The following is an 18,651-nucleotide window of genomic DNA, read 5'->3' on the forward strand; positions in this document are numbered from 1 at the left end:
TCTGTGCTGTTTGTTCATTATGTCATCTTCCACATGTTACTAGAATGTTTTAGAATGTTTTAACCCAGCGGCATGCAGTACCGCTGCTACGTAGCACAGTATACAGCATGTGAAAATTCGCCGATATGCGTTTGTGGCATCGGGGCACTGAGTGCGATTGCTTCCTCAATGTAATTTTTCTTTCTTCAAAATCCCCGCAGGGGCGTCTGCGTAAGCAGGCGTTTGGTGTGTTGCGACACCACGGACCCGAGCACACGAGGGTGGGACCCTGCCGCGTGTAGCCGTGCGCGGCTTAGCCGTGTCCGGGGAAAGGGGGATCCTGGGGGTTGAGCCGATGCCGGGTGCTCGGACCTTTAAGGCCCCCCGGCGGAGGCAACACACCTCTTTGGCCTCTGCTTCACGTAGACGACACCCCCGGACTGACCCACCTGGGGGAAATCGGCAGTCGCCTTTTCCTGTCCTTCTCCCCATCTTCGTCTTTCTCTCTCACCTTTTTTATCTTTTCTGTCTTCTCTTCACTTCTTATTACTTCCGTATTTCCTGGCGGCAAGGGTTAACCTGGTGTAGTTTATCCAACCTTGGGTCTATTATATTAGGTTATAGCGGCTATGTACAGCTGGCGTCTGCGTTTCCTTCGGGTCTTGTAGCGTCCCCTTGTTGGGCTCGATGGTGGGTGGCTGGCATGGCTGCCGAAATTAAATAAACATGTATGGATTTATCATCCTTCCCCCGTCTGTCTGATCGGCCTCTTAACAAAAGAGGACGCACCGAAGAAAAGTTCCTATTTTCTTGTCAACCTAAGCAAACGTTCCCACGATTTCACGTTATTCATAGTGAAAATCCTGAAAAGACAGTTAGAATGATATCGCCGTTCACGGTTGCGAAATGTCTCACTGACTCAGTTGGCCCAGGCTACAAAGTCACAAAAATGGCTAGCGGTGACCTCCTGCTTGAGGTCCGTGATAAACAACAGCATGACAAGCTCCCAAATCTGGTCTCCTTCGGTAATGTAAACGTAACAGTGACTCCACATCGATCCATGAATACAAGCAAAGGAGTAATTTCCGACGACGACCTGTTGTATCTCAGCGAGGAAGAACTTCTAGAAGGTTGGAAGGAACAGAACGTCACCACAGTAAAGAGAATTATAATCAAACGGGAAAACAAAGAAATTCCAACTAAACATCTGATCGTTACCTTTGCGTCCAGTGTGCTGCCAGAAACATTAGAAACAGGCTATACTAAAGTTCGAGTCCGACCATACATCCCAAACCCTCGGAGATGTTTCAAGTGCCAGAGGTATGGCCACGGCTCACAAAGTTGCCGGGGCCGACAAACTTGCGCAAAGTGCGGTGTCCAGGGTCACCTTTCAGATAATTGTAATGGCGCACTCCACTGTCCCAACTGTGTCGGCGGACATGCAGCTTTCTCTAGGGCTTGCCCTACATGGCAGAAAGAAAAAGGAATAATTACCCTCAAAGTAAAAGAGAACATTTCCTTCCAGGAAGCGCGAAAGCGCATTTCCTTTCTTCATACCGCAGGGTATGCTGCTGCGGCGCGTAAGGGGGTAACGCCGCAACAGACTCCGGCTTTGGCCCGGACCACAAAGAATGTGGCCGCGGCAGAGCCACCAGCCCCCCAGGCGACAGCAGCTGGCTCTGCTGCGCCATCTCTGAAGGAGGGTCCATCGACCTCTGGGTTGGTGGTCTCCAAGGCCCTGCTTTTCGAGGCAAGGCCTAAGGTGAAAACACCCCGCTTGTGTGAGCGGAAGTCCAGCGGCTCCCAAGAGTCGATGGACACAACCCCGAGCCAGAAGGCGCATCCAGCGCCTCGGGAGCGGCGCGAGTCTCGCGACCGCTCCAAGAAAGACAAAACCCGTACCATAATCACGGGGCCTGAAACGGCTCCGTGAGTCATTTCTCTACCTTGACACCTCTTGACACACAGCACATAAACACAAACAATATGGATGCACAAATATTACACTGGAACGTGAGAGGTCTGATCCACAACCTCGATGATATAAAAGAACTCTTACACAAATACAATCCAAAGGTGCTGTGTGTTCAGGAAACACATCTTAAACCTACTCAAACAAACTTTCTTAGGCAATACGCTATTTTCCGGAAGGACCGAGATGATGCTGTTGCATCGTCCGGCGGGGTAGCAATAATAGTAGACAGAGGCGTTGCCTGTCGGCAAGTGCAACTCCGAACTCCTCTGGAGGCAGTTGCTATCCAAGCAGTGCTATTCAATAAACTAGTTACTATCGCGTCCATATACATCCCCCCAAGTTATCAACTCTCTAGCACAACACTTCAAAGCTTTATTGATGAGCTGCATCACCCTTACATAGTCGTTGGCGATCTAAACGCGCATAACCCACTGTGGGGCGACTCTCGCTGTGATGCGAGAGGACGGCTTGTAGAAAACATTCTATTCTCTTCAACTTCCTGCTTGCTGAACAAGAAAAAGCCAACGTTTTGCAGCTCTACACACAAAACATTTTCTTCGATAGATCTAAGCATAGCGTCTAGTACAATTGTGCCATATCTGGAGTGGGATGTCATTAATAACCCTTATGGAAGTGATCACTTCCCCATCGTTCTAAACCTTAAAAAACAAAGTGAGTGTCATGCACATCTTCCTCGATGGAAAGTTGACTCAGCCGACTGGACAAAGTTTCGCGAAATAACACAGCTGCCATGGAATGATATCTCTGAACTTAGCTTAGACGACGCAGTAGCATACATAACCGCGTTCATTATTGAGGCTGCATCAGTATGCATTCCCCAAACAAATGGGTCGCCCTCGAAACGACGTATTCCATGGTGGAATGAGGAGTGTAGGGAAGCCAGGAAAAAGCAAAACAAGGCTTGGAACCTCCTCCGTAACTCCCCAACCACAGAGAATCTGATTAATTTCAAGGCGATCAAGTCGCAAGGTAGAAGAACGCGCCGCCGCGCTAAACGCGAAAGTTGGAAAAACTACATAAGCAGCATCAATTCATACACAGACGAACGAAAAGCCTGGAACAGGGTGAACAAAATAAAAGGCCGCGAAACTCATCCCTTACCTTTATTAAATACACAAGGAGACACTCTTGAGGATCAGGCAGATTGTCTAGGTTCACATTTTGAGCACATTTCCAGTACATATCATTACACAGATACATTTCTAAAATACCAGCGACTGGCAGAACAGAAGAATTTGGGTCGGAACAGCTCATCCAATGAAGTATACAATCGTCCATTTGGAATGGCTGAGTTCCAGGCCTCACTGAACTGTTGCAACAAGTCCGCCCCAGGAAGTGACAGAATAATGTATGAGATGATCAGACACCTACACCCTGAAACACAAGAAACACTACTGTCACTCTTCAATTCTATGTTCTCCGCAGGCTACATTCCGTTTGCCTGGAAAGAAGCAATCGTAATCCCCATTCTCAAAGAGGGCAAGGACCCTTCCTCACCCAACAGTTATAGACCTATAGCTCTCACTAGTTGTCTATGCAAATTATTTGAGAAGATGATTAACCGTCGCCTCATCCATTTTCTGGAAAGCCACAATATACTTGATCCCTTACAGTGCGGGTTTAGGGAGGGTAGATCCACAACAGATCACCTTGTTCGCATCGAGACAATTATCCGTGATGCCTTTGTCCATAAACAGTTTTTTCTGTCAGTATTTTTAGATATGGAAAAGGCATACGATACGACCTGGCGCTTTGGAATCCTCCGTGACCTGTCTGAAATGGGAGTTCGAGGCAACTTGTTGAACGTGATTCAGAGTTACCTCTCCAATCGCACGTTCCGTGTTAGATTGGGTAACGTTCTGTCTCGCCCATTTACACAAGCGGCCGGTGTTCCACAAGGTGGTGTGCTGAGCTGCACTCTTTTCATTGTCAAAATGAACTCGATCCAGACTGTCATACCACGTACTATGTTTTATTCTGTATATGTGGATGACATCCAGATAGGTTTCAAATCATGCAATCTAAGTATGTGCGAGCGACAAGTACAGCTTTGCATAAATAAACTGTCTAAGTGGGCTGACGAAAATGGTTTTAAGCTAAACCCTCAAAAAAGTACATGCGTTCTGTTCTCCAACAAGAGACGCATACTGGCGGACACCGCAATAGATCTGAATGGAGAACGGCTATGTGTGAGCCATGAACATAAATTTCTAGGTATCCTTTTAGACAGCAAGCTAACTTTTGTACCACACCTAAAGTATCTTAAGGCAAAGTGCCTCAAGGCTATGAATCTGCTGAAGCTGTTGTCACGTACATCTTGGGGAAGCGACAGGAGATGCCTTTTAAAGATGTACAAAAGTCTAATATTAACACGGCTTGACTACGGAGCAATAGTCTATAATTCTGCTGGACCTAGCGCTCTGAAAATGCTAGATCCTATTCACCACTTAGGCATCCGCCTTGCAACAGGCGCCTTTAGGACAAGCCCTGTGCAAAGCCTCTACGTCGAATCGAACGAATGGTCATTGCACTACGAAAGGACATACTTAACTTTCTCCTACGCCCTGAAAGTTAACTCAGATGTTAAACATCCTTGTCATTCTGCTATATGCGACTTGTCCACTGCTAGGCTATTTCGTAACCGCCCAGCCACTAGGCCTCCTCTGTCCCTCCGGTTGGAAGCACTCTCAGACAAAACAAGGGTCCCTCTTTTAGAGAATGTCTTAATGGCCCCCACTCGGCTTCCACCGCCTTGGGAGTGGGAAACTATCAAATGCGACATCTCTTTCTTAGAAATATCTAAACAAGCACCTGAAGCTCACATACAATCATATTTTCTTGAACTTAAAGAAAAGTATTCCTGTGACGAATATTACACAGATGCTTCGAAGTCTCCTGCTGGTGTTGCTTACGCAGCTCTCGGACCCTCATTTTCAACTTCTGGGCCACTAAACCCCCACACCAGTATCTTCACGGCAGAAGCATACGCTATACTTTCAGCTATTCAACACATAAGGCGTAGAAATGTCGCAAAGGCTGTCGTCTTTACAGACTCATTAAGTGTCGTGAGAGTGCTAATTACCTTACGAAAACATAAGAATCCCGTTCTCAATGAGCTGTATAGTTTGCTGTGCTCCGCATATATGTGCAACCAAGTGATTATACTATGCTGGGTACCTGGCCATAAAGGTATAAAAGGGAACGTAGCTGCTGACGAAAACGCTACGTCAGTGAGTTTTAGCGACACAGATGGAAATATCCCCATTCCTGCCACAGACCTAAAGCCCTTTCTGCGCCGTAAACTAAGAAATCATTGGCAAGCAGAGTGGGATACACAAACATTGAATAAATTGCATGTTATAAAACCAAGATTGCAGAATTGGATAAGTGACAAAACAGCACGGTACAAAGAAGTACTTCTTTGCCGATTAAGAATAGGACACACTTACAGTACTCACTCCTACCTTTTGACTGGCGGGGATCGTCCTACTTGTAGTAGGTGCGGCGATAGCCTGACAGTCCTCCATGTTCTTATCCAGTGCCCTGCAATAGAAACAGAGAGGAAAAAGTATTTCCCTTCTGCATATCGGGAAAATATACCACTTCACCCTGCATTTTTTCTTAGTGATGAACCGTTTTTTAAACTGCAAATAGTTTTAGATTTCTTAGCTGAAACCAACATTCTGAAAATAATTTGGCCAAGAAATTTTAACACGTGATTACCAGCCCTTGCATTCGAGGGCCGTCTTGATGATTTAATGTTACTGTTGTCTCGTTTTCGTATGTCTTTTATCAAAACACAACTGCCATCGTTCACGTCCATAATTAATCAGTGTCATTATTTTACTAGCTATATATTTACGTCATCTACAGCGAAAGTTTTTATGCCCTTATACAGCCATGTCACACCTACCATAATATATTCACTGTCCACCCCATTCAGAATAAATCCTTTAAATTACCATTTGTCATGGCACTCTTTGGCCACAACTGGCCCTTGCGCCATTAAAAACCACATATCATCATCATTTCTTTCTTCAAAATATTGTGCCGCAAGTTGGGGGTGCGGCCGTTACACAAGTCTGTATGAAAGTAGACTAATTAATTAATTAGTAAATGGTTTGCTGAACTACCCACAGCTGGGGAAACTCCAGCATACCGAAATTCTAATATAGGCTATGCATTAAGTTTCCCATGCCTAAATCACAATTTTGTGGTACCAAGACAGCGGATCACATATATGTTGGGCATGGTTGTTGTGGTCCATGTGTGCTTCACCTATGATGCTCATGCATGTCTATGTTGGGTCACTCAGTCAAAAAGGTGGTCAAAAGCTACTTTCTTGAAGCATGTGTGTATGATAGTGAAATTTTGCAGGGACCAGTGCTGCATAAAAAAGAAAACAATAAAGTATTACCCAATTTTGAATTGTCAGTGGTAAGTAATTGTCTTCTTGCCTTTGTCTTTTTCTTTAGGAGTGAAATATGATGCAGCCAAAGAGCAAAAGCTTCAGAGGGAAGCCAAGCAACGGGAGCTTGCTCGAATCGAGTTGGTGAAGCAGCAAGAGGCAGAGAGAGGTAATCAACCTTGTTCCCTGTTATCACATACCGTTATCTGTTTTCCCTTAGGCATTATGTTCTCGCAACACCCTAAAGGGAGACTGAAGGCAAACATGAAGCCAAGTTGGTTGGGTCGCATTTTAATATGACAGATACAGCACTACTACTGTTAAGAACAAGGCTGGGATTTAGTGGTGATGCCTTCTGCTCATTTCTGTGCCATTCTTATCATCATCTGGGCAGAATGTGGTTCTGACCACTGATAAAATGTGAAGAGGAATAGCATCAGAATTAGCATTGCTACAAAATTGACAGCTACAGCTTCCATTTGCGAAGAACTGATCTGAGGGAAGAGTGATGCCACTGCTTTGACAGTGTCGAACTAGCCACCACTGATATTTCTCACTCTGGCAGTACTGAAAATGAAAAGCAAACTACAATGCGTTTCAAAATTGAAGAGAATGTGACTTGGCAGCACTTTTAACCTTTCCTACAAAAATATTTACTGATGCTCTTGCTCACTGCTTCTTTCCACTGTTCTGTTCCATTTCCAACGGTTACATTTGTGGGCTTCTGGTGCTCTCCCTTTTTCACTACTGTCTGATACATTCGGGTGAGCAAAATGTGACCTTCAAAATTGCTAATTACGTGCAAGGTTCCTGTCCTGGGCCAACAATCCCCAGTCCATGAGTCATGGGTAACATGCGTTTGCCTAACAATGCGGCTAATTAAAGTTAAGGATGAGAGCTGCTGTCTTTAATTGCAATCTTTATTCTCTTGGCTCAGAAAAGATTCAGAGCAATAGTCAGGGGTGTGATTTGTCAGACTAACATTTTTCTTCTGTGTCCAATTGGAGCATATCAAAGCAGAGGCTTTTCACGAGTACCCTGCACAATCGGTACATCCTTTAAGGCTGCAGGGTTTAGAGTACACAAGGAGTCCAAGACTTTGGATCACGACAGGTCACATGCTGTTACTCTATAGTGAATCCAGCATTGGATATCTAGTGCTTAACAAATGAAGTTACGGTAGGCCTCTTTAAGACAAACTTGAAGAAATCTTGGAAAAATCTGGCTTACTGGAAATTCCGCTTAAAGTGAACGCTACAGGCATAATGTTTGCTTAATCTAGAATATCAATTTGCTCATCTAGAATGCTCACAATGTTTGTTTTATGTCGGTGAACGACTTAGCCGCAGAGATCCTAAATGAAGCGGTTGCACAGTTACTGTATACTTCAAGTTGCCCGTGGTGCACAAGGTCACAAGTGGCTGCACCCACACCACTAAGAGGTCGTGCCACTCCCCTAGGGCAGGCAGCATCCTGGTACACAGGAATTTCAAAGGAAGGCTGAGGGGGAGTGTCATGCCCTGTGGGCCCCCATCCCTGGCTATGTCTCTGCCCAGGTGGTCGAAATTAACCCGGGGCCCTCCGCTGTGGCATCGTGGCAAGGATAACAAAGGCAAAAGTGGTGCTCATAATCACATAGAACCCCAATATTTAATTGAATTTTAAGTTGTTTGGTGTCAGATGCACGCTGAAGCTGGTGGTATGTATTACACCTGGTTGCAGGCAGTATGTTTTTGCAGGCAAGAAGAAAAACGTAACGGTGAACTGACACTTCTTTGCGGTACACCAGTAATAGAAATTGTGCCAGCTTCTTCATCATCATCATCAGCCTATTTATGTGCCAGCTTAAACTAACAGAAATTTCTAGGTGGCTGTGCCCTGTGGCAGTCCTTATTTCTCACTTTTACATCATGATGTTTTCCTCACAGCAAATTTTAATCATTTCCAATGCTCCTAGTGCCTCAGTCACAGTGCTTAGATTTGTCCTATTGATAGAGCATGTTAGCCTCTCCTTCTATGTTAGTAGAGAAAGGAGCTGTGTAAGTACAGATTTTGTCCAGCACATTGCAGAATTTTTACATACAAGTCGCAAGCCATTCTTTTCAAGTTATTGTTTGTAAGGTGATTATAAAAGATGATATGTTGCATTGGCTGCAACGTGAAAATATTTGTTGTAAGCCTGTCTGTGAATCTATCATTGTAAACACTCATCTTTTTCACCGTTCGACAATGTGTACTGCTCACGCCCACTCAAAGCATTAGAGATAAGAAACTTGCGCAAGGCCTGCATGATAAGATTATCCAGGCTGACATCCCATGCAGCCGCCACTCAGCTTCCTGAACACCCTCCATAGGGGACGCCTCATTTGGCTAGCTTGATTCATCCAGTGGCTGTGCTTGTTTAGTCACTTTGAGGTCTATTGTGCAAGTTAAACTTTCAGGTTGTATTCTCAAGTTGAGACATAGGTTGAATGACTGCATAATAAGGTCTTTGTTTCTGTTTCCTTTTAATTAAAAAGTTGTACTTCGGCATTCTATTTTTACATGTAAAATGGTAAAACTGTAGTTCCAAATGGAATACAATGAAATATCCACTGTCAAGGCAGCTTGAGTGACCATTACCTTGGCTCTGTATAAGCATCCACCATTCAACATGATGGCAACTACCAATCAGTCATTCAATCAATAAATCTCTATCTTGCTTCACTATAGGTTGGCTTTCACATTTTGGGCACGTCTTATGTAATGAACTTTTGCACATAGCCACGGCGGCCGCATTTCGATGGGGGTGAAATGTGTAAACACCTGTGTACTTAGATTTACGTGCACGTTAAAGAACCCCAGACGGTAGAAATTTCCGGAGTCCCCTACTACAGCATGCCTCATAATCGGAAAGTGGTTTCGGCATGTAAAACCCCATAATGTAATATCTTTTTTAACTTTTGCACATAGTGCCTACATCTCTACTGTGCATACTGTGTAACTATATAAAACAATTATCGGTTTTGAAATTATAGGCAGTGTTTGCTATACACTAAATAAACAGCAAATAATTTATTGGCCAATAAATATCGCAAAATGTAAGCATGTGAAAAAGCCTGCACAAGAAAGGCAACATTGTGTTGATTCTAGCACCATAGCAGATAAGGTGCAGAAGTTTCATTAAAATCAGTGGATGTTCTTTTTTAAGTGGACGAAATCTTATCAGTGCTTCAAAATACATAGCCACAGGTTTACAGTATGTTTCATAAATAAGGGAGCCATTTGTTTGCGGCTTTTGCCCCTAGATTCATAGATACTCTTTCATGTAATAATAGTTAGTATATGTATTCTATTTTGCTAGTAGTTAGCTAGCTCTGGTTATGTGCAGTCTGCGCGATAAGTCTCAGCAAGAGGTTTTTGACTCTGCTTATGGTTGAATATGTAGACAAGCCCAAAGAGGAGAAGCAGGACACCTTCGTTGAGAAATTGGCGGCACAGATCATCAAGAACCTGCAGGTCCGCATCCGCAACATCCACATCCGCTATGAAGACAATTTCACCATCCCCGAGCACCCGTTTTCCTTTGGCATCACGCTGTACAACCTGTCCTTCGACACGACCAATGAGGAGTGGGAGCCGTGCGTCCTTGATGTGTCTGCCAGGATTGTGCACAAGGTGGGTGTAAAATCTATCCCTGGGAAGGTGTTAAAGGAGTACCAATGTGACATATTGGGCTTGTCATTTTTTCTTGGTGTTAATCGAAGCTCTCAAGTTCTCTAAACCCTATAAAACGCACAGGAACACATCGGAGCACTCGAAGAAAGTTGCTATAAGCTACTATGAGTTACAATTAAGCACGAGGTCGCAGGTTCAATCTCTGCTGTGAAGGCCACATTACGATGGCGGCGAAATGCAAAATATGCTTGTGTGCCTAGATGGCGTTTCTTATTGTAGGGTTCTGCTTACAAACAGGAGGATGGTAACTGTTACGGTTTTGTTTTAGATGGCTGTCCATGGCGTAGCGCCACTCGCATCACCCTGTAAAGGCCAAGAAAATAAACAACATGGCATCAGTTGCAAACGTGATCCCGAGTGTACGGTCATGCTGCAGGACATGTCGGTGGTTTCTGTTCATTGGGCGAAACCATTGACGCCGACCACAGTCTTTCCGCCTCTCGGAACTGCTCGGCTACACTCATAACAGTAACTTATTTTTCTTTCTTCAGTGTTCTTCTAGCTTACAGATTTCTATGGCGCTCCTTCAGTTAAATTCTGTTTTGCGCACTCATTTAGTTAGGGTAATTTGCTGCCTCACAGCAGCATTAGCAATTTAGCTTGTAGCCATGGTTATGGCAAAGAAAAACTAGGTGTGGAAAAATTTCTAAGAGAATGTTTTTGGGGATGCTTGTCGTGTCTTATAGCTCGGAGTGGTCATTCTGTTTTCAACTTGTGGCAGCAGAAGAAAGTGCGATCCTAGAAGGAAAGACTATTGTTCTATAAACAATGCATGGTGAAAAAGGGAGCGGTTGGGGCGAGGCTTTGAAATGCGACAAACTCACACGAGCCTTATTCTTGTTTCATGCATTGTGCTTGCGGCTTGGGGACAATAGAAACAGCATATGAAACAACCGTCGCCCACCTGCCTGCTTTTTTTACGTTCTGTAGAACACAAACTTGCCAAATAATTTTCCTCAATGTGTAATATGCGTTGACACGATAAACACTAAGTAGAAGTAAGGCCCAGTTTTATTTCTGAACTCAGAAAGTAACTTCATTCTAATTTTCAATCCAGGTTGGTTTTTAAGCATAAAGGATTTAGAGCACTGTACAGTACTCTTAATTGTGAGATTCATTTGAGAGATACTATCCCTTTCAGGCGTGTCAAATTTACAAGAATTTATTCCGAAGTGTTTGTCACCCCATTGTAAGAAAGATGAAGTGGTAGAATGTTGCTTTGGGCATTTTCTAGTTAATCATAATTAAAGAAGAATTATCTATTTATTTTGTGGTCAGCCATGTTGCATTTTTACATAAAAACAATGGAGAATCACGGGTTTAAAGTACATGCACAATTTAAATATAGCCTTGCATGCATATGAGGAAAGAAATTTTGTTTTTTCATTGCTGCTGGAACGCAGCACATTGGCTGTCCCATCAAACATAATAGCATGCTCAGTAAAGTGGTCGTCTGTAACAATATGCCGTACATTGAAGTGAAATGAAGGCATATTGGGTATGCAGGGGTGCATTTTACTTAAAGCCTAATGTTCCTTACTTTTTTTTTTGGCCACCACTCAACAAAACTGGCAAAAATAAACCTTGTCCACACGTGCGGATACTGCGCGTGAAGGGGTTACATGTACGCAGATTTTCTTCTCATGATCTGGGCACCTGGTTTATGGGAAGGAAGCCTACTAGTGAATGAAAATAGGTTGGTGTGCATTTGGCAGGTGCTTCAATGATTCAAACGCAACAATCGACCCGCATGGCGGCTGGCACTTTTTGTGCCACGGGTGAGTGTGGGGTGATTGCTCGAAGGCCTAACGCAGTCGCAATGCATGACAGAGGCCCTTGCATTCATTGTATGCCACAGTGCATCAGCTCAGTGTCCCCAGCACCCATTTGTGGCAAAAAAAGCGCCACCTGCCATGTGGGCTGATTGTCATAGTTGAATCGCTGAGCACTGTACTTCGAAGTCATTAACAGCATGTTGCTGATATATCCTTACAAAAGTTGCAGTATATTCTGCTAATATTTCTGTATGAGACTGAAACTAACATGGTAAGAAAAACTTCAAAGGGTGTTAAGGGTCATGTAGTGAGCAATATCAAAGGGAAATGATGAGTGTGATATTAGGCAACAGGAAGATGGCAGTGTGGATATGAGCAAACAAGGAGTGCTGTCGGTCTGTTTATCTTATGAGTAGAACAGATAACCGATGGCCTATTAGAGCAGCAAAATTGGTGCCAAGGGTAGGGAAACAGTCGATGAGGGCGAAGGATTAAATGTAGGGATGAGTGTAAAAAAAAAATTGTGGCCATAGGATGAAACCAGTCGTTGCAGCGCAGGGTAGTTGGAGGTCGGTGGGAGATCACTTTTTCTTGCTGCAAGTTTTAATGGGCTGCAGGTGATGATCACAAGAAGTGCGCTACAAATGCTTCACATCAAGAGTTGGCATAGGCTGGAATCATAGGTCTGTAAACTCACTCATGAGTCTACTCACTCAGGCTCAGACCAACCTCTAAATTCGAATTTGAGTGAGCCTAGCTGACCAGAATTTTGGAAAGGTATATTGTGGGAGTCAGGCTGAACGAATTCTGTTTATTTTGCCGACCTACGGCTGGGACCACTTGCTATTTCCATAATCTCCAGCAGCCTCCTTCCATTTTTTAAATCGGCATTCTGTTACCGCCAACTATAGCATTCTCATATGATCAATTCCTCCGTGAACAATTCCTCCACTCAGTCTTTCAATCAATTGTTCCAATCAATTCCTCTGTGATATAGTTGGCTTGCAATATTTTAAGCTCAAATAATTCAGAATTATCATTAATTCAAACAAACCACAGGCTTTTTGATGGTTCACTATATAGCATTTAAAGCATTTTGAAGTCATTTAAAACTAAGCGTTTGGTTAAATCTGTTATTTCAGGCTTCTTGGCCTTGGCATTTCAGAGCAGGGTGGTATGGCCAAGAGCAGCTGATCACAGGAAATCATTCTTAAAGCATCACTAGCCAGATGTGCCAGTATTTCATATTCAGGCTTCCATGTGTGTTGACGAGCACCATCACAAGGTGGCAACTCAAACCCAGCCGCACGTTTGAGAATACCATATCCCAAACATGCAGCCAAAGTTTCGTCTTAGCAGTGGACCGCACTGTACAGTCAGCACCAAAGTTTACAAACTGTGGGAATCGGTAAAGGAACTGCATATTTCCATAGCCTAGTTACACTGCCTGGTATTTGTACTTTCAGTCTGTACTGGGAGACGTCAACAACATAGTGTTGTACGGTTTTACGGGCTACGGTCACAAACTACTTGAATTGTAATTTTCTCGCATCCCACGATCCATAAACTTTGACACTGACTGCACAGTTCTCTGGGTCTCTCTCTCTTCCCTCTTTTATAATGTATCCACTAGCTTCATATTAGTACTCAGTTTTGTTTGATTGTGAAGAAGGAAGTTTAAAATTGTGGTACATGTATGTATCTGTCCACACAAATTCTTATAATTCAGTTTTGATCCATATTTTATCCAACTTCTGGTCCTTCTATTTTCTGATCATTCAAAGTTTTATGGTCTTTGAAATCTAATTGACCTTAGTTGCGGTGATTATGCAAGATTGTGATTAGAATTTTTGTTTGCTTAGGTGTGCTTTACGCTGAAGAGTCTTTTAGGAAATAAAAACAAAGCAATTGTTTTTACATGGGAAATAGGTGCATGGGTAATTTACATATTCAATACACATGTTCGTACAGTACTTAATGGTGTGGTTTTGCTCAGAATGTTCTCTAATGCTCACAGTCTTCGGTGGAACACAGTATTCACATTTGCTTTGCCAATCAGATGAGAAAAGCAAGAGAAATTGTAATATTGTAATCAGTGCCTCTTCTAGGCAGCCTATGTAGATAAGCTTATGTTTTGAAATTTTGCGTGTGGCTTCTCACTGGTCAGTTATTAGCAAGGTTAACATGTGACGTTCTCTGTTTCAGCTGGTTGATGTCAGCAGCTTTGGCTTGTATTGGAATCCAGACTGCAAGCTTTTTATGGAGCAGGAGCAGTCAAAGATAAAGGTAGTATATTGCACAGTGTTTGTTGTCACAGCAGCTGACATTTCTGATTATTTGTAGCCGCTGCTGCAAGAGAAGATTAGTAATGAAGCTGTCAGGCCTGCTGACGTTTCATACAGTAAGTACAGCTCTCGTAGCACGTTCCTTGTTGATCCAAGGTAAATACCCACGGTAAATTAAACAGGGTAAATACTAGAGGTAAATTGACGATTTGTCAATATATTTTAGTTGTGCATTGAAGTTCACTTTGATTTAATTAATTAATTAATTTGTATTGAGTAAACAAACATTATTAGTGTATGATTGCTACATATTTTAGAAACTAGGCTAAAAAAGAAATGGAGCCTTTTTTTTTAATGCTATCTGACGAGACAAATTTTAGTCGAACCCTTGACTATGAGAAAGTAGTCTTGCAGGAATGTTGCATGTCATAGTTGGGCTTACTACTTGCTGCAAAGTCTTTGAATAAGTAAACTGCCTTTAAGAGAAAGCTTTTTCTCGTGGCCAACTTCGATTTCTCTCTTCACATATACACATGAAAGTTATTGTCTGTATTGGCTCGTTTTTATTATTTGTCATTACAGCCTCAATATTTGACGTGTGTATAGAATGTACAAGGACTTGTTTAAATCATAGCTGCAATGTGCAGTTACTTAGCTGAGTTGTGACAAAAATACAGTCAATTTCCATTAATTTGATTCTGACAGTACTGACAAAATTTATCAAGATATCCAGTGAGTCAAAATCAACAAGACGCAAAAAAAAAAGAAATTCGGGTACACACTGCTGATTCATTTGGCAGTATTCTACTGAATCTGACACACCCCAAATTAAACATGCGCCCACTTTCTATGTGTCCAAAATAGAAAACTAATGTAGAAATGACAGTAAATTTTCTAAACAAAGTAGAAATCTAACTTGCAGCTGATTTATTAGCAAGAAATATCAGCGAGGGTCTAATATGTGTTGCACAATGGCACCGAGTTTAAATTGGTCGCATTCTTTTTTAAAACTTCACCACAGTGTAGTGGTGCCATGCGGTAAACCGTACTAAACCCGAAAAGGCGATTTGGTTTCGTATACGATTGACCACGAACGCGATTTTCCTCCCCAGTTTTCTTTAAAACAAAAAAGGCACGCTTTAGAATCTGCTAAATACCGTGGTGAGACATCGCGAGCTATGCTTATTGCTTCAATATATTCCCAAGGCAGGCTGAAAATGGGTATTTTCAAATAGATTTGATGTGTGTTCAACGCATTCATTTTCCCCTGAGTTCTGTTGATCACTACTGGGTTACTATGATCACTACTAGGGTTACCACAGGGGTCAGGCGCACTTCTGTTGACTGGTCAAGTTCAAATTGGCTGGTGAAGGCCAATTTTATAATCAAAACAATGGAAGTTTGGGTCCATAGAAATGCGTGGGTGCTGTCGGGGTCCTTCGGCTGGGCTCAAATCAACTGAAAGATTCAATTAACTGTAGTTGAATTAATGGAAGTCTGCTGTACATGGTTGTCACTGGTCAAATATTTGGTCTTCAAGTACTCCTGGAAATTATATAAATTTGTTGATCCGGTGTTCCTTGTATTGAGGTTCAGCTGTACCCAAGTGTCTCTGAACTAAAAAGTGCAGACTTAAGCTTCTTTTTTGCCTGGTTTTACTGTGTTTAATGTTGTATTCTAATGCCACTTGCAACAATCATTTGACCTTTTCTGTTTTCTGACAGTCTTGAGGTTTTATCGGGCATGGATTAATTACCACATCTCTTCTAGTGCTCGGTCCGATCTCCTCGCTTGCCAAGTTGACCATGGACACAAAGCCAGAGATCAATAACTACAGCACCACAGGGATGGTTTTGGACATTGTTGTTGCAGAGATCAGCATTGGCATCAGCAAACGCCAGGTTTGATGCCTTCTTTATGGCCAGCAATGCTTTTGTAGGAATATGGTCTTGGACTGTATTGTAACGCCTTGAAAAAGTAAACCCTCTGCCCGCTTGCTTGTCTTCAAATTTCAGTATTTTTACACTTTAACAAAGCTTTAGTGGTAGTAGCAGGGCTAGTGTTCTGTCCTGTGGCCATGTTTGTTTTGGCCATGTCATGCTATTAAAAAACTCTACCTGCCTGTGCATTGCAGTTTCAAGACATGTTGGCACTTTCGGATTCTGTCAACCGGATGACAATTGCTGCCCACTACAGGAAGTACAGGCCTGATGTCCCAGTGCACAACAATGCTAAAAGATGGTAGGCAGCATATTAGTGACATTGCGAACACCGTTTATATTTTAAATTTTTTTATTCAGTATTAATACAGGATAAGGTTTCAGAGTTCACAAAACTGTCAGGAGGAACTTTTCTAATTAACAATATAGTAATTAGTTTATTACAGTAAAACCTCATTAATACATAGTTGGCAGGGAATGTGGATCAGGTATGCACCAAGCGATGTACTTATTGACCAACAGTGGCAGTTGAGTGGCTCTAGATTTACAGGGAAAAAAAAGAATGTTAATTCCCATTTAAACACACATGTGGACAAGTTCTATTTGTGACATATATGTCCCACCTTATTATGTGTGTGAAAACGCCTCTCGGCAGCAAAAGGGTGCATTTATATAATTTCTTTGATTGCTGCCTTCTATCTAAAGGTTTCAACACTTCATGTGAGAATAGTTTTGGTAGTGGGTACTAATGGCAACAAGCATGCAAAATCTAGAAAAGTTGTTTTCTTTATTGGAATGCTTCCTGAATTCGGAGCATACTTGCTTGTGAGAAAAACATTTCTAACATGCCTGATAAGTTATTCCTCTTTTCTGCATTTGCATTTACACCTCTAGCTCACAGTAAGCACCCATTTTTGCATCATGAAGGGATAGCTGGTCTGCAAAACTTGCCCTTGTGAATGCACCTGTAAAACCATGCACATGCAAAATGGTGCTGATGCCATTGGTGTTTGATGCTGCAGTGAAAACTCCGCACGAACTGTTTGTTTATGGCATCCACTGTGCCACTTAGTCCATCGTGCTTTGGTCTGTTTTACTAAGCAAATAATTTTTCATTGAGACCCATTAGGTCCAATTTAAGTAAGTCCCATTTCTAAAAAAAGCCATGTAGTGTCAGGGGGACAGATATTTCCCACTTCTAAAATCTAAACGGCTTGTTGTACAGAAGTGTAATTAGTTGCAAACTCTTTCTGTGCACCTCATTTACTTTTACCACACAAAATATTTCTAGAGTTTTGGTTCACATGGGAAGTAGTCAGAAATAATTTTGGATTGAAATCCTAGAGGGTCAATATGACTTTGCGACCATTTAGTGTCAGTGGGAGAAATACATCCCACTTTTTTAATATAGGCGGCTTGGTATAGAGAAATGAGATTTGTTGTGAACTATTTTCTAAGCACCTCATTTATTCCTGCCACACAATAAATTTCTAACGTTTTCTAAATAATGCATGCCAACCGGCAAAGGCTTAATCCAGGGCACTTCCGTTGTGCGCAAGTTCATCAGCTCTTTCAAGCATGTAGGCACCATACTTACCACATGTTTCCTCATTCTTGCACTGATTCCGCACCGCAGTGACCATATTGAATGCAGCAATTTTTATCCAAATACATTCAGAGGTTGCCACTGAAAAACAAAAAAGTTGTGAAGCAGAGTGTCCTACGTTTTCGCGTGTGTTCAACTAGGGAGGATAATAGCAGTAGTTTTCTTGCAAGATGGGCCACTCTCATGACTGTATGTACAGTATGGTAGTCCACTGTTCAAACAATATTGTACAAGTTTAATTAACATTATGTGCTTCCTGTATTAGTGTTATAATTTCATCATTGTAATAGCGTTGAACATTTCCTGTATTAGTGTTATAATTTAAAAGCCTATACATTTCAAGCAGGAAAAGAATATGCAACATGAAACAAATCCTGGGGGACATAATTCAGCGTGAACGTCAAGAAAACACATCTTGTGCTGCACGTGAGACAGCCGCGTAAACAGCATCTGGTACGCGAAAAGAGAGTCACAGTGAAAGTTTGATTTAAAAAAGCTTGGTGTTACTCAATTTCTTATTTAACAAAGTGCTTTTGATTCCCTTGCACATACTATAGAACCTAATGTGTTGCAAAGCTCGAACCACTGAAGTGAACTCAACATTATGACCGATATAACAAAGTACTGTGCGGGAAAATTACGGGTAATAAGCTCACCAGAAGAAACCTGTTGTGTTCAAAATGCCTTGGCATGTGTATATATGTTGCTGCAATCAATGCATTTCTGTGCTGGTTTGAGGCTGGCTGTTTTTTCTTTATGAAACTGCCCATTGTAAGGTCCCATGATTGCAAGATTAACATCGTCTCTACCAAGTGGAGCTAGCTGCTCGGTTAGGACAGAGTCAAGACGTGCGCCGTCTTAGTGCACTCTTAGTCCGCAGTTCCTTAGTCCAATGGAGTCCATGCTTTCAAAGCCTATGTATTTTTTTTCACTCTCAATATAAAC

The 18,651-nt window shown here is 42.4% G+C and overlaps 1 protein-coding gene across 2 annotated transcripts in view; it reads left to right on the plus strand.

The window, feature by feature from the left end:
• Positions 1-18,651, plus strand: part of Vps13 (vacuolar protein sorting 13C) — a 240,439-nt gene that overhangs the window by 25,841 nt on the left and 195,947 nt on the right. For both annotated transcript variants that reach the window (XM_070536982.1, XM_070536983.1), the window contains exons 4-9: positions 6,451-6,552; positions 9,811-10,040; positions 14,081-14,161; positions 14,219-14,276; positions 15,931-16,061; positions 16,295-16,401. In XM_070536982.1, the coding sequence (XP_070393083.1) occupies positions 6,451-6,552; positions 9,811-10,040; positions 14,081-14,161; positions 14,219-14,276; positions 15,931-16,061; positions 16,295-16,401 (709 nt within the window). The remainder of the gene's footprint in view (positions 1-6,450; positions 6,553-9,810; positions 10,041-14,080; positions 14,162-14,218; positions 14,277-15,930; positions 16,062-16,294; positions 16,402-18,651) is intronic.

The sequence above is a fragment of the Dermacentor albipictus genome, chromosome 4 (genome assembly GCF_038994185.2).
Source record: "Dermacentor albipictus isolate Rhodes 1998 colony chromosome 4, USDA_Dalb.pri_finalv2, whole genome shotgun sequence".
Lineage (NCBI taxonomy): Eukaryota > Metazoa > Arthropoda > Arachnida > Ixodida > Ixodidae > Dermacentor > Dermacentor albipictus.